This window comes from Leptonychotes weddellii, chromosome 4, assembly GCF_054177405.1.
Source record: "Leptonychotes weddellii isolate Sample4059 chromosome 4, ASM5417740v2, whole genome shotgun sequence".
Lineage (NCBI taxonomy): Eukaryota > Metazoa > Chordata > Mammalia > Carnivora > Phocidae > Leptonychotes > Leptonychotes weddellii.
In genome coordinates this window covers 105,894,121-105,911,327 of record NC_138372.1, presented here as the reverse complement: position 1 = coordinate 105,911,327, position 17,207 = coordinate 105,894,121, and the positions used below count along the sequence as shown (strand labels likewise).

Genomic DNA, 17,207 nt, shown 5'->3' with positions numbered 1-17,207 from the left:
GAGCATGCAACTTTTCAAAACTCAAAAGCAATTGCCCCCAGAACTTCTGGAATTCATTTTATTATGTCTCATGATCTGAGCAGTAGGGAGTCCTATGAAACATGTTTGATTAAACATTAATTTTATAAATTGCCTTCTTTCCCCACAATTCCCATGAAAAAGGTATTCAGCTAGATTAAAACTCTGGAAAATTTTAATGGGACCTTTGAAATCTGTTTGAGTTCAGTTTCTTGGAAAAATAAAACTGCCTAATGGAAGTACTCTTTATACAAGGAGTGGATATGCCTTTGAGGGAATTTTCTTCCGTGCATATTAGTGAAATGACAGCAGGGTAATCTGCATGTTTGAAATGTGTTTGCCAAATCCATAAGGCTGCTTGTAATCACATCTGAAGGGGTCGTGTGTATTTGTTCACGGTGATGAAGAAGAAGGGGAATGATAATTTGCAACAATATCCCTTGTCTTTTCAGTCTTACCCTGGTCCAAGCCTGGAAAGTGAAGACTTCAACATTCCACCAATCACCCCTCCTTCTCTCCCTGACCACTCACTGGTGCACGTGAATGAAGTCGAACCTGGTTACCACTCTCTGTGTCACCCAATGAACCATAATGGCCTGCTACCATTTCATCCACAAAACATGGACCTACCTGAAATCACCGTCTCCAATTTGCTGGGACAGGATGGAGCACTACTTACTAACTCCATTTCTGTGGTAAGAATCTGTTACTGATTTGTGGTGGGGAGCGAGGGACATAGTGAGGGTAAGGTCGACTTTCATGGGAGAAGCTTTACATTGTAGTAACACAGGATTCAGAAACTAAGCATAAGTTTTTAGCTAGGGAAAACATTCGCCATACGTTCCTAAAGTAATTTTCCGTCTTCTGTTGACTTCAAGGCAAAATCAATTAATTACCTGTTTGATCACTCATACGTCTAACCCAAAGTTCTAAACCCTATTTGACACTGAAGGCCCTGTCATAAAGTTGAACTGTCTTACCAGCTTTCAGATAAAAAGTTATCTTTAAAGGGGCCACAAGCAAGACCCTCACATCTTCTGAATAGGAACTGCTGTTCACCGGATTTCTCCCCCATTTTCCACAGATTACAGGATAGGAAGGTAAGAAAACATCTTCATTTGTATTTTGGAGGTACAATTCTAGTGACCAAAATTTATCTCCATTAAAGTGTTTCAATCTATTGGATCCATTGTCCCCATGAATCTTCAAGTGTTCTGTACTTCTCAAAGTTAGTGGGAATGTGTATCATCCAGAAAAACCAGCAAACATTAAATTTCCAGCCCTCTACCCAGAAGTCCAGGGATCTGTATTTTTAGCAAGCATCCCGTGTTTGAGAAACATTGACTTATCATGAAATCTTTCCTTCTGGTTCGTGTGTCATCTAAAACCTTAGTCATTTCTCTGTCTATATCTCAAGTAGTGAAAAATAGTTTCAGCAGTATATGGCCAAGGACAGAACTCTTTACCTTGTCATCAAACTCTCCCTGAGGTTAACAGTGACTTTTAATTAGCACTCTTTGGTTTCCGTTGTTCAATCACTTAACAGTACATGTAACTCAATTGTCATTTTGGTAAGTCACTGAACAGTGCTGTTGTGCTCACGATGAACAAATTGATTAACTTGCTCATCTTATATGGCTTCTGCTAGGCAGCATTCACATTATCACTAATCAAAATCATTTGGGCACGTATCTCTAACTTGAGTGGCTTCACAAGAAGGTTTTCCTATTAATCATGAATGTGAAGGGTGGGGGTTGGGGAGGGAGGGTCAAAAGAAACCCTAAAGTCACTTTTCGAGAATGAAACCCAGAGCCTCATGCCATGACAGTGTCCAGATTCCCCTAAGAATTGGCAGCTAGCTCAGTGGCCAAGAGAGAACTCATTCACAGCACTCACGGTGGCAGAAAACTATTGCCTTGATTTTTTATTCTACCTGTATAGATTTGCCCTAAGAATACGAACTATGGCTTCATAAAATAGGACATGGAATTTTAAATGAATAGGCTAAATTCATAAATCTGAATCATGCTGTACTTCAAAGTAGTCACCTTGAAAAGTCACGTGTCTATTCCTCTTTGGGGCTAGGCCTTCAGACCCAGTTCCGGAGTCAATGAGGCATCCAGGTGACGCCTTTATAAGCACCACCTGTTTGCTAAGAAGGTGAAGAAGAACACATACACTGTATACACTACCAAGTTGTCCTCTAAGCTTTCTCATAGTGTGAATGGAGCAGGGCCAGAGAAGGGATAATGAGATATTCAGTTCTGTAATTCAAGTCTCAAAACTCTTTTCTCCTTTATATAATTTGCCTTCTTAGCATTCTGAGGACCGTCTCGATATACCACTCACTCGTTAAGAGATGCTTCTTCAGTGTATATGTGCATACATACATTGTGTGCAACTTCAATATATATGCCTCGAGGATTTCCCCAGAGTTGCCAAAATGGCAGTTACTCCATCCTCAAATGGCATACTCAGAACTGGACCTAGTCACAGCATGAAATGCACCACTTTCTAGGTCCTTCCTCCACTGTGCTCTCCTCTTGCCCTATCCGGAGCTTCTCCTCATCCAGATTTCTTTGTGCTTTCCCCACCCAACCCAATGTCAAAAACTGGACTTTAGGTATTTTCCCTTCAATGTGGTATTTCCTTTGGAATTTTTAACACTGTGCAAAGCAGAGGGGCCCTGTTTGGCCTACGCTAAGCGGTGAAGCTCTAATTTGCCATTCTGGTTCTTGGCAAGGTGCATCTAGCAGGATATTTTGTAGGATGGTGAGCCTTCCCCATACCTCCCAGACCACATTCTGAGGTGGACATCCACTTTGCCTACTCCCAGTACTGTCCCTACCATTTTATGCTGTTATGTAAAAAGTTACTCCAACAAATAATCCAATTCTTGGTGAGGCTTTGGATGGGCTTTAGCGCAGTCCAATAGAACTTTCTGTGATAATGGCTTTTCTGTTAGCCATGCCGTCCAATTCATTGGCTATTGAGCACTTTAAATGTGGCTGGAGTGACTGAAGAACTAATTTTTATTTTATTATATTTGAATTATTTTACATTGAAGGTAGCTACATGTTCCTAGTGGCTGCTAGATTGGACAGCATAGGTCTAGTTAATGTTGATTCCAACATTAAATCTATATTAAACCCATTTTTTAAGCCAATGTGGTCTTGGAGAAAGTAATTTCAGAGATTAAATTTATTGTAAGAATCCTCTTTCAAGGCTGGGATCTCTGGCTGGAGTCTAGGAGCCAGAGTTTGATATACTGTAAAGTTGCAATAGAAATCTAATAAAGTTGGGTTGGCAGGGCTGACTTCATAGGAGTCTACTAATTCCTTTGAGAAACAAGGAGCCTCTTCAATTCTTCTTTTGAAGTGTGTGTCTAGAATGCCATTCATCAGCGTGTACATTTTTTATTTATTTTTTAAATTTTTTTATTGTTATGTTAATCACCATACATTACATCATTAGTTTTTTATGTAGTGTTCCATGATTCATTGTTTGTGTATAACACCCAGTGCTCCGTGCAGAATCACAGATCTGTACCTCTGAAACAAATAATACAATATATGTTAAAAAATAAAAAGAGAGAAGAAGAAGATAGCAGGAGGGGAAGAATGAAGGGGGGGAAATCGGAGGGGGAGACAAACCATGAGAGACGATGGACTCTGAAAAACAAACTGAGGGTTCAAGAGGGGAGGGGGGTGAGAGGATGGGTTAGCCTTGTGATGGGTATTAAAGAGGGCAGTGTGTACATTTTATTTACTGTGATCTAAATGTTTGAAAGTGCTCAAATGACTGATAAGATGTAGTCACTGTCCTTCAGAAGCTTATAAACCACAGAGAAAACATAAATAGGTATGAAACAATTAGAGTAAGATATGAAGCAATTAGAGACCAGGAGAAATGCTAAACTCAGTTTTACTGACCAATGAACCCAGTAGGAATTCCTACTTGAAAGTTGGTAGAGTAATCTGGTTTGGGTAGTCTATAAAACCTAGTGGAAAACGTAGGGCTGGAGGCAGGGCCTGAAAGATGGTCTTGATTTGGACAAACAGAGAGGGAAAGAAAAGGCATATTGGAGAGCATTTGCAAAGCAGGTTGGTTATTTTAAGTTGGAAGATTTGACCAAAGGCTTCAAAAACCAATGAAAGGACTAGGGGCTTGATATGATGGATTCAAAGAAACCGCTGGCTGTTTTCACTCGAGGCAAAAGCATTATGAAAGCAGTATCAGAGGAGAATCCTTCTGGCATCTTCCTGGATGGATAGCGGTGGTAAGAAACTGGAGTTATGGAAAGTCTGAGCAGCCAGTTGTCATAACTCAGCAAGAGGTGTTGGGGAGATACACAGGGCGGTGACAGTGAGAACAGAAAGATGGGCTACTGAGCTGTTTTCACATCATTCCCAGATACAAATGGATCTAAAGATGAACAACCCTTCTTACAGCCATATTTTACATTTCAAAAGCACTCAAGGGTTCTTCGCTTTGAAAGGAACTTTAAGACTGTAGAATATTTTCTTCACATTTCTTTGTAAAAACAGATTAAAACTCTTCCCTAAAAACTTTGATCGTGCCCAATATGATCTCAAAGTTTAACAACCGAACTCTCGGTCAGTTTGCCAATTGTTGAAATATGTTTGTGAAGAGAACACAACATAGATCATCAACGCTCATATAGACAAGGAAGTGATGACTACAGAAATCCAGATGTAAGCGCAGCTCGCCTAGAAATACAGTGCTCTTTCCAAGCCCTTCTTTCAAGGTCACCTACAATAATAAAAGCTAACACTTGTAGATTCTAAATAATAAATTTGCTGCAACTTTTATAATCCTATGAGTATAAACCACCCTAGGCAGATTTATGTATAGGACCAACTATCTCCGATTGTATTTTCCAAAAGCTTTTCAATGTTATTAAAGCTGAGTCTTTGTGTTAGTGTGGTGCTCTCATCTTGGTGTTAGTATCTTCACATGACGGAATTTTAGAATTTGAATGAATCAACGGGGTGGAAATATTTTAGTTCTCATTTAAGTATTATATATATTTTAGAGATCGTTGTCATTTTTTTTTTGTTTTTTTTTTAAGATTTTATTTATTTATTTGACAGAGAGAGACACAGTGAGAGAGCGAACACAAGCAGGGGGAGTGGGAGAGGGAGAAGCGGGCCTCCTGCTGAGCAGGGAGCCCGATGTGGGGCTCGATGCGGGGCTCGATCCCAGGACCCTGGGATCATGACCTGAGCCGGAGGCAGACACTTAACAACTGAGCCACCCAGGCACCCCAGATATTTCATTTTAAAGATAAAGTTTCTTATATCTGCTTGTTCTTATCCCCAGTGGGCAACATAAGTGATACAATATTACTGATTATAAGCATTTCCTACGAATGTCTAATATATTAGACATAAAAAATTAGTTCATAATTAGAAATCAATCTCTGAATGAGTATTATTATCCCAATTTCACAATTGGAAAATGGAGGTTCAGAGTTATTAAGTGACTTGCTCAGTGGCTCAACCCATAAATACCCCAACTTTCTTATCTGAAAAGCAAGGATAAAAATAGTCCTTAAGTCATGGTGTTAAATAAATATTAAAGAATTGCTTAGAAACGCTTAGGAAGCGTTATGTAAGTTCGTTAAATGAATGGGAAAAGTGGGGTGCCTGGGTTGCTCAGTCAGTTAAGCATCCAATTCTTGGTTTCGGCTGAGGTCATGATCTCATGGGTCATAAAATCTAGGCTGAGTCTGCTCCCGGCTCAGCGGGGAATCTACTTGATACTCTCTCTCCATCTCCCTCTCCCTCTGCCGCTCCCCACACACTCACGCTCTTTCTCTCTCACTCTCTCTCTAAAATAAATAAATGAATAAATAAATAAATAAATAAGGGCGCCTGGGTGGCTTGGTCAGTTAGGTGTTCAACTCTTGATTTTGGCCCAGGTCATGATCTCAGGGTCATGGGATCGAGTCCCACATCAGGCTTTGCATTCAGCATGAAGTCGGCTTGTCCCTCTCTCTCTGCACCTCCCCCTGCTCTCTCTCTCTCTAAAATAAATAAACTCTCTCTCTAAAATAAATAAATAAATAAAACCTTAAAAATAAATAAATCAATCTTTTAAAAAATGAAAAAGGCAAGCTTTTTCTTGACTCTTTTGGAGGAGTTAAAATGCATGAGAGGGATTTTCCCAAAGAGTTATTTATACTTTGATCCTTAGTCTTCTTCACATCTGTAGGAAAAAAAAAAAAGACAACAAAATCCTATTCACCAAAAAAAGGCTTTACCTTTTACTGAGTGTCCTTGTATACCATTATCATTTAAACCAACATCTTGGAGCCAGACCACCTCAATTCCAATCCTGCCACTGCCATTTACCAGCTGTGTGACACTGAGCAACTTACATAACCTTTCTGTGCGTCAGTTTGCTTATCTATAAAATGGGTATAATAAGATATTTAATCCTGTAATGTGAATATTAAAGAAGTTAGTATCTGTAAAGTAGTGCCTGTCGCACAGTACGTGCTAGATATATTCAGTGGGAATCCCTTTCTGATAAAAAGGTTGCCAGGGGGCGCCTGGGTGGCTCAGTCGGTTAAGCGTCTGCCTTCTGCTCAGGTCATGATTCCGGGGTCCTGGGATCGAGTCCCGCATCGGGCTCCCTGCTCAGCGGGAGCCTGCTTCTCCCTCTCCCTCTGCTGTTCCCCCTGCTTGTGCTCTCTCCCTCTCTCTCTATCAAATAAAAAAATAAAATATTTAAAAAAAAAAAAAAAAAGGTCGCCAGGGTAGAGTATCTAGATTGCTTTCTGAAATTTGTCATAAACCTATATGGAGAGTGAAGCACACTTAGGGTGAAATTTCTTCCTCCCCAAGTTTCCAACATTTCCTTTTTGTATATTCTTGCTGGTGCCATTTTATATGTCAGTAATCAGTTGGGACGCCCACAAGAAGTTCGATTTCTGGCACTTTAAAAAAAGTTCCATTTTCTTAAAGTCCCTGTTTTCTAAGCCCGGCCTATAAAACAGGGTAGAATTTCTATTAGTATATACTGTTGAACAAGAGCCAATTAGTTCTGATTCTCTAGGTCCAAGTTAAACAGCTATTCATGACCCAATATTACAAGAGTTCCATTTTTCTCAAAATTCTCTTGAGTTACTTTGATAGTGCATAACTGATGAGCCTGAGCTTCTCAGAGAGTGGAATCTGGTTACAAGAGCACTGGAACAAGAGTTTGAAAGGCCAGGGCCTGCTTTGGATAAGCTTGTTAAGCATGGGCAATTTACTGCACCCCATCTGTAACCAGCAGGATTGGGTTAGATCCGGAGGGTCCAAATTAAGCTCGTTGGAGCCAGAGGAAAGCAGGAGTCAGCCACAGTGGTGTTGCTGTTATTCGTCTCACTTGTTCACATTTCCTATAAAAGTTCCCCTGCACAACGGATTCTGTCCCCCGAGAAGATGGAAAACCACAGAACTAGTTGATCTCTAAGACCCAGGCCAGGGCTAGCATTTTCCTATGATTCATACTCTGTTGACCACACAACTGTGATCCAGACTCAAGACTCACCCAACTTTTCACTTTGGTCACTTAGTAATTTTTTCTACCGTCACTTTGGCTTTCTAGTGTTTTACCTGTCCCCCCTCCCCCACCCCGGGCCTAATCGGTTATTAAGATATTTGAATCTATTGAACAGAACGTTTCTTTGAGTGGAAAATGTTCTGCCCTTAAGAAGAAAGTGATGTTGCTTGATGAGACCAGACGGTGTTTTCATGTTGTTAAAAAGAAACGACAGAACTATTTTGGGAGAAAGGTAGAATAAGAAAATATCTGTACTAAGTATGCACAGTTTAAGCAAAATCCTTTGGTTCCTACAAAAACTGAAATCAAGAGCCTCTTCTTTTTCTCTCTACTCTGGCACATTCACTGCTGGGTTTAATTATGGATGGGTAGAAGGGAAAATGCAACCTTGTATAAAGTCATCCAAGCCTCACTGCCTGGCCTATATGTGGCCATTGCTTGTTCTTTGTGCAGTCAACAGAAGCTCTTTCATACAAAGAAAAACCATGCAAAGTTTTAGAATGGCCTCACAGAAAGGAGTCATTTAAGACCTGAGCTTTTTGTGGAGTGTGGTTCCTAATGACACATTATAGAAAATTTACAATTAAAAAAAAAAGCAACAAAGGAGATTTCAATTTCTTTGAATGCTTCAAATTTCCAGTTCTGGAGTTGAAAATGGAAAAAAGATGTTAAAAGGCAAGGAAATGGGGGGCAGGAGGGCGTGTGATTTCCCAAATGCCTTATTTTTCCAGGCAACAAAAGCAAGCATCATGTATGTACTCAGATTTATTGTCATTTTCGGCATTCAGTCATGCCACACTTTGCATTCGGAGACCACTGTACAGCTGTTTTGACAAGCATTCACTTCAGAAGGTTCTGGGCAGGACACACGAACTGAAGCAGGGGTGTTCCTCTGGGTCTAGAGGGAGTACGGTACATCAAGGAAGTCAGATGTATTTGAGCAACATGAATTTCTAATATGTTGCCATTATGGAAAGGACCACTGGCATATTGAATAATGTAGCTTTCAAAGCCAAGCAGAAAATGTGATTACAGGCAATTTGATTGCTGTTCTTAAAATAAATATTTTTGAAATCTTGAGATATTTTATTTCATGTAATGCATCAAGTATGTAACAGTGGTCCAGAGCTAAATATCTTTCAGGACACGAAGGAGCTGATGATGTCAGCCCCATTTAGATATGAAATAATAGAAGCATTAGTTTAAAATGGAATGGAAGTCACCGTGGTTTGTTTCTTTCTTTAAAAAACGGGATGAAAAGCAATAGAAAGAAATGATTTTGCCCATTTTGACAGAAGAAAAAAGACTAAGAATAATTATTTAGCATTATGCCACAATTCACGAAATGTTTTTGCAATTACAGCCTGGTTTTGGTTGGGTTTTTTTTCTTCCCCACAAATTACCCTTTTTTGAATGTTGCAGCACATGAGAACAATGTATTCAACCACTTTAATGCTGTGAAGAAATGGGCTGGTTTTGTTCTTATTTTTGACCATATATAATAAAAATGTGTGGTTTGGGTTTTTTTTTTTTTTAATGTCAAATTCCTAATAAGGCCAAAAATAAGTGTTGTTTGTGGTTAGTTGTTAAGCTCTACTTCAGCCCTTTCTTTGCTCAGAACAGGCTACTTTGAATGTGATATTGATAAGGAGTTCAATGGACTCAGTATGTTAATGATTTGGGACTATCTTTTAGTGCTACAATAAAATATTATTCCAAACTGGAGTTCTCCTTAATAGTGTGCAGGAAAGGAGCCAATTTAAAAATAACACTTTTACTTTCTTCTGCCAAGTAAGGAAACTCAAGATCGACTTTGTGTATAGGGCTTGTTGTACTTTTTCTCCAGCCCTGGAGTTCATATGGATGTGTGCCTCACCCATGCACAGAAGAAGTTAAAAAGCTATAAAACCAGTTATATAATACACAAACTCTGAGAGTTATTCAATCCAGCCTCTTAATTCCAGGCAGGAGTAAACCTAAACCATTTCAGATATGTGGTTTTCTACCTAAGAGCCAAAATTCCACAATTTTCCTTGGTAGCCTGTTTGTATTTAATTAACCTTGTAACATTAAGTCAAATTGCAGTAAGAGATTTAGATTCCTTCCAGGAAGTTCCTTATTAAAGTTAAATGAAAATCTCTTACTACAATTTTTGTCTACTTTGTCCGCTTCAGACGTCTTAAGGCTTGGAGCACAGCTGATTTCAAGTAGTTGACATTTATGAAGTCGGGTGTACAGTTGTGTTGTACTTGGCCCCAACAACCCCGATTCCTGTAGCCTTTCCTCAAAGGTCATATTTTTCAACTTTAAAATTGAATTAACTTCCTTAAAAAAAAAAAAATTGGGGATCTTCAGGCATGTGCTGACCACAATGGAAGGCATAGCTCTGGACAGGGCCCAAAGTTACAGATTAATTTCTCAATTTTTCAAATAATTCTCTGCCCCCACATGGATGTTTTTAGGATAGGCTCTTGAATAGCATCACTGATTGCTGACATATTTAATTTTTGGCTCACTCATAGAAGTGTCCTCAGAGAAACAAATGCTAAGTAGAACCATGAGTAAGACTCCCCGGACCCTGGCATGAGGTTTTGGCCACTGGCTATCCCCTGCAAATTGTTAATAAAATGTTCCCTAAAGTGTTGAGGGGGGAAGCTTGGGAAAAGCAGCACAGAACCCGGATGAAAGACAGGTGGGAATGGGGAGGATAAACAGCCAGTGGGGCCTGTCTGTAGGAATCATGTAGCTGAGGGCTCCATCCCAGGGTGCCGCCCTCCTGCCCTTTCTCATTATTGGCTTCTTCTCCTCATTTTGGGTCCAGCAAACATTCCATCCTCAGTCCCACACCCTAAATCGTAGCGATAATGCTTCATATCTGAAGTTCTCACTATAAATCAGGCCCTAAACTGAGCACTTGACACATGTCCTTCTTGCCCTCTCTTTCCTTCCCTTGCCTTTCGCCAACAATGCTCAGGACGTGCCCTCCCCCACAGAGAGGAAGATTTCTTGTTCCCTCTTGCTCCACTGGGCGAGCTCTCTACAGATAAGAGGACCTAGATACCTTGCGAGCTTACTTAGTTTCATTATTTCCATAGAAATTATTGATAACAATATTATAAGCAGTGCACCGCACTTAGTAAGACCTTGGTAACTCTTTCTGATCAAATGAATGAACTCATTTGTCCCCACTGGGACAAATTTTTCCCCGACAGGTAGGTACAGGATCATTATTGCTTTTTTATGCTGACACTTCTAAGCCATTGTTTAGTCTTCTAAAATGATACAACTATTCCAGTTTTTTAAAAAAGTTTGATGTTCGGGTGCCTGGGTGGCTCAGTTGGTTGAGCGACTGCCTTCGGCTCGGGTCATGATCCTGGAGTCCCGGGATTAAGCCCCGCATCGGGCTCCCCGCTCAGTGGGGAGTCTGCTTCTCCCTCTGACCCTCCTCCCTCTCGTGCTCTCTGTCTCTCATTCTCTCTCAAATAAATAAATAAAAATCTAAAAAAAAAAAAAAAAAGTTTGATGTTCTGTGTCATGGGTCTAAATGTTCTAGCCCACTATAATACTTTCAATATAGCTAAATGAATTTGAACTCTAAATTCGCATCCAATCTCATACTCTTAATACTTGAATCAATTTACTACTAACTATTCCTAGCCTGTACCACTATCCAATTGATATATTTGACAATCAGTTACAGTGTGTTAGTTGAGCTTCCTTTTTAGGTGAATACTTTTATTTTCTGAGTAGAGCTATTTTTATGGAGAAAAATTATCAGTAAAATTACAAGACTTCTAAAGAAATATGATTCTGCCTAGTCCCCAGAATCTTGGAGGCAGAAGAAGCAATGTGAACAATTAATGTCTATTAAAGATTGGCCCCTATGACCAGTGAGATTTTTTTTTATTATCATTACAAAATGATTCAGTCTTTGACTTGCCATGTGCTTGATTTGTGCAAGTAGATTATTAACATTAAAATGTTGCATTATAAACCCATTTAGTCATGGAGTCAGAGGAGAATGAGTCTAAAATGCTTTCCAGGAGAACAATGAACCAGTCTCATTTCAAGACTCCACTTCCTTCATTATTCATTAACTATTCTTATCTAGAGCATACGGGAAAATTTTAAGAGCAGGTTTTGGTTTTTTTCCCATTTCAGTTTTTTTCCAGTTTGAAAGTTCCGAGTTCTCTAATGTGAACAAGCATTACCTATAGAGACATAATAATTGTCTTTCTATATTAGCCGTTTATATACTTTGTCGGAAGCAAGACACACTCCTTTGGAGGAAAGGTATAAGGTGCTACAGGATCTTTGACCATTTGGTACAGTCATTAAAATATGAGATTCTACTTCCCTTTTTTGGACCATTTAAAATATCACAAATGCCATAATCACCCAGAGAACAGATCTTTTTTTTTCCTTCACCTAATGAATATATTTAGCATTCTGATTAATATATAATAACAAAATTGATAGTTGAACATCTTTGAATTTAATGGAATGTACAAATCCCCCAGAGAAATCTAAGTACCATTTAACAGAGGGAGGATTTAACTCCTTTTTGTAATTCAAGATAGCAATTCTATTTTTGATAGGCATGGAACTTTGTCAAAATTTGTCACATTTGAAAAGTATTATTATTCTTTAGCATTTACGTTTTGCTTTTTTAAATCAAAATCTTGATTGTCTTTAATGAAAAATTACTCAACCCCCAAAACACATTACACTGTTAAAACTTTTCATATTTTCGTATGCATTGCATATTTAATCACACTCTCTGCCAGCCAGCAGACATAAATAATGGCTTACCAAATGGAGCCAGGACCATACTTCATACATTGTGAAACTTGAAAATGCACTGAATGAAAAATAAGTCCTTCTTTGCTTCTTTAGACAGTAGATTCATAAAGATTATTGCCAAAAACGTTAAATTAGGAAGACTATGAAAAGACAAACAAAACGTTAACATGTTACAACACTTTCTTCCCATTGTGAGGTTACGCATATCTCATAGTGCTTGAACGATTAACAGGAGGAGAAGAGTCAGGCCCAACCATGTAACTATTATTCCCACACGGAGTAAAAGTGTGCTATTTGCATCTGTATTTATGGATGTCTCTGGCTCCTTCCAGAAATCTATAGAGTTACACATTCATATGTTGAGTGTGTTTGGGCATTTGGGACTCTCACCCACCGTGAGGGGATCAGTGGCCTGTGAAGGCCATTCCCCCACTGGGCAGATACAAAGTGGGACCTTCCATTAACAGTACTGTTACTTGGGATGTGTTCTTTTTTATGGATTGTTACTGCTTTTCCCCAAAGCAGCCTCATTTCTAAGGATAGCAGCACATGAGATGAGCCTGTGTTTCCCAGCAAACAGCAGACACTGCATTTTCCGAAGCTGTGCCTTGCTGTCGCATCTCACCCCACTCATCACACTTGTGTGGAGTGTCTTCGTTGTGCCTCGGATCTGTAGGTGTTATGTGGAGTGACTGTTAGAATCCAGGAGCTGACAGTTCACTTGGGAGGATGAGGGCCACCTATATGACACACATGGAAAATTGGAGACAATGGAAGATCAAACTCTCAACGGCGGTACCTTCCATAAATTGTCCAGGGAGTGCGGTGGTCCCCTGCAGAACCTGACTAATGGCTTTGCAGTCTTGGGAAGTGGTATGAGTGCTTGGTCCACTGGCGGGTTCTGGGGTGAGGCGGCCTGGACTTGACCCTGCCTGGCCCCTCACTGGCTGCATGTGACTCTGAGCAAGTGACTTCATCTCTCTCTGCTTCACTCTCATCTGGTGGTGATGACTGAATGGGTCTATGCGTCTGAAGCCCTCGAGCCATACCAGGCAGACAGCGTGCCTCATGTCAGCTAAGTTCCATGATCTGCCTTCTTTGAAGTCCCAGTTGCTTGTCTGGGGTTTCCTTATGCTGTCTGTGTTTCCACTTCTAGTCACTGGCATCCATGTTCTATGTGACATTCTAAGAACTACTATGCCAACATTTACTGAACCCCAACTAATGCCAGGTCCCAGGCAAGGTGTTTTACAGTTTCCTCCATAGTCCCCACAATCATACCAGGAAAGGGTGGTGTAATCCTTATTTTACCCGGAAGGACTGAGGACACAGAGGTAGGGCACACAGGTACACAGGTGGCAGGTAGTAAGGTGGGCAGGCTAAGGGATTGTCACCTCTGCATTTCTGGTAAGTCAGGGGCTCAGTAACTTTGCACTGAAAGCCTTAGTTGAGCATTTTGTCCTCTCCCTCCCCCTATGGAGCGTGTTCTCCTAAACCCCGATGAGCCATCACTGTTGACCCTAGCCGTGCCAGCCCAGATAACATTCGCCATTCTGCCCTCTTTTATTTTTAAGAAAATAAACTCACTCTATTTTTACATTGCTGAAATAATAATAATCTGAGAGAGTGGGTAGAGGAAAAGAGAGATCATATAGTCCAGGGGAAAAAGGATAGCCTTGCTGTTCTGACTGGGTGACTTTGACAAATCACTTGACCTCTCAGACTCTCCGTTTCCTTCACCGTAAAAGGAAAAAAAAAAAAAAATGGGATGACAACAATAATATTTACATCACCATGTGGTTGTGGGGATTAAGTGAGACACAAGGTGGACATTGCTCGCACCTAATAGTCTAAGTACGTTCTCTAGTCATCACGTTGAATAAATTAGAATTCTGACTAATGAAAAATGTTAGCTATTTGTTGAAAATCCAATAATTTAAAGTTTAAACTCTTCTGCAAGGAAAACGGTGTTGCCTCCTCAGGTAGCAGCACGCTATGCTAATAGACTAGGATTCGTGCAGTTCTGCCTCGTGACCAGGAGTCGGGCGATCTGCCATTTGCTACAAGTTCGTTATCAGCCAACCTCAAGATATTCGTTCCTCCCCTTCGTTAGTATACAAAATTTACTTCTAAAAGTACAAAGATATTTAAATTATTTTATAAATAAAAGGAGGAAAAATTCTGGGCAGCTTGCCAAAGATAGCAGATCTGAAATTAGCTAGAAACGGTTCCTTCTCTTTATTAAATTCCTACTCTTTTTTTCTGACGTGTTCATATCAACTTGTCTCTTCATAAAAATTTGAATATTCCGTATGACAGAGGATTGATAAAAGCCAAAGAAATAGATAATTGTGAATAAACTTCGACCAAGCTTTCTTCATTCCTGTCCGTTAAGGATAAATTACTGTAGCCAGAGTTACAAAAGCATCTTGACAGGCCAAGTCCCAAATGAGCAGTGTGCTCAGATCCCCCCATGAGCCCAGGGCCTCCCCGATATACCCAGTGTGCAAGGGACAGCATTGGCCCATGAAGGAGGATGGAGCCAGAGTGTAAATTTCAAAGCTCTCGCCGTCAGTGGCCTCCTCCCCACCCAGCCTACAGAATGTCCCAGGCCCTGAAAGCAGTGCTATGGAGATCCTCTTGTGGGGCCAGAAACCAGCTGGGAAGTTACCCTGTATGCATATTACTGTCCATGCTTAGTTATCTCAGAGGAGCAGCTGCACGGTTTGAACGTGTCAGCACTTAGTGAGATGTTCATAATGATTCGTAATCTGAGCTAATTCAGCTGCCTGTGTAGGATCTCCCAAACAGGGTTGAATCTAGGATGGATCCAACTACTAGGGTAGTTAAACGGACCAAAGTGCTTTTATGCACAGTACAGCCAATCTTCACAGCAATGGGAAAGGAACACATTATCTTTGCCTATTTGGAATAGTCAATGCACAATTAAAATGGCACCTCGGCATTAGGTGATTAGGGTATATACCATGTTTATAGCTTTAATCATGGTACAACAAAATGCTGCTCCTTAGAGCACAAGGTAATTGAAAAGATTATGCATTTTATTGGCACAATGGAAAGAATATTGAAATCAGGGCTGCCTGGGGGCAAACATGACCTCATTGGGTCCAAAGTTCCCATTATCCTGCAGTGGTTACCAAGATGGGCACTTCTTAGCTGCAGGACCCGACACAGGGTACTTCAGTTCTTTCCCCCTTTGTGAAATGGAGGTGCTGGTTGGTATGTTGTGTTTCTTCCCGTGGGACTAAATCAGAGAGTACAAGTAAGGCAATCATAGGTTCTCACATACAATACATTATAAACAGGTGATAAGTGCCTGTTTCTCCTGGATGCACCTTAATACTGGAATTTCCTTACTCCTGTGAGGTTTTATAAAACAATGAGTTCTTTATACTGTATGTAACTGATATAACTTGCAAAGGAACGCTTTCTTATCAGTAGTCATTTAAAATTTTGACCTTTTTAAATTAAAACAAATTCTAATTCTCTGAGGCTTAAAAGCATGATTTCTAAATGTAGAGTTTGGGTGAATCTTAAGTTCTGGTTTAAGTTGCCATTGAGAGCTTTGGCATGAAGGGTGGAAGAGACACAACTGGGCTGAGGGACATGGCAGTGACCGTGGATGAGGGACCGCCATAGTGAAGTCTGGAGGATGCTTCTTGCCAGTAACGGGCTTTACAGCAAGAAAGGGAGGGGCGCTACCATGCCCCACATGTCCTCACATTATTCTGTAATGATCCTATGATACAAAATGGAAAAAGGTGACAGTGTTCCAAAGAAACACAAGCAAAATACACAGAAAGGAAATGACTACAATACACAGCTTCCTGCGGAGGTGAGGAAAAGAAGAAATTAGGAATTAAGTCTCCCTGGGCCATCTATTCAAATGTTGAGAAAAATATGTTACTAAGGAGAAAATATCGAATATCAGTTGGAAGACAAGTGCACGTTACTCGGAATCGTGGATCACAGAAGGGTTTCCTAAGGCACCTTGATGACAACTTTATGATGCATAAAATAGTGGATGCTCCTTATTGCAGTTTATTGGATAAGCACCTCCGTGAGTATAGGGCTACACTCTGCCTGGGAAGGAAGAATCTTGCCCAACAGGCTCTTTCTTGGTCCCAGTTGTGAAGAAGATGCCACTCAGGCATAAAGTATATGAGATGAGAAAGTAATGAGGGATATGTCCACGTGAGAGCAAACAAATGTTTTGACAAGGAGTAAACCTGGTTATGGGTCCTTCACCTTGAGAATGTTGAAGGAGTGTTGAAGACAGTAATTCTGTTGACAGTTATCAGGGAGTTTCATTTCAAACCCTCCCTACTTCTGCGTAGTATAGAAATACAGAGGTGAGAACAACTCGAGCGCTTACTATGTAATTTGGAAATCCCTCCTTCTTACATGTTTTGCAACTTCATATGTCAGTGGAAAAATCACAGAATAACAATACCAAAAATGCATATTTTCCTAATATAACGAGATGTTTGAGGCACAAAGGTTTTCAAATACCTGCAACTTGTCATTCTGCATTCCGTTTCCTATTTGTAGACAAAGCTCAAATTTCGGCAGTACTAAGTGTCTTTGCTTTTTGGTTGTATTTTTTATCAGATGATTCTTACCTTGGAGCTTCATGGAATCAGAATCGAACCCCAAGTTTTCCTCTTTGTGGTGCATTCCTATACGTAGGCTTTGAGTCTTAGAATAATTAGACTGTATCGGGCACCTACCCTATGTAGGATTACCATATAATTTATCATTCAAACCAATACAGTTCTGAAAGTGAGGCC

At 40.2% G+C, this 17,207-nt stretch overlaps 1 protein-coding gene across 3 annotated transcripts in view; it reads left to right on the top strand.

Moving 5' to 3' along the window:
* TOX (thymocyte selection associated high mobility group box) overlaps nt 1–17,207 on the top strand; it is a 297,279-nt gene that overhangs the window by 165,944 nt on the left and 114,128 nt on the right. For all 3 annotated transcript variants that reach the window (XM_081816028.1, XM_081816027.1, XM_006739522.3), the window contains one exon: nt 471–713. In XM_081816028.1, the coding sequence (XP_081672154.1) occupies nt 471–713 (243 nt within the window). The remainder of the gene's footprint in view (nt 1–470; nt 714–17,207) is intronic.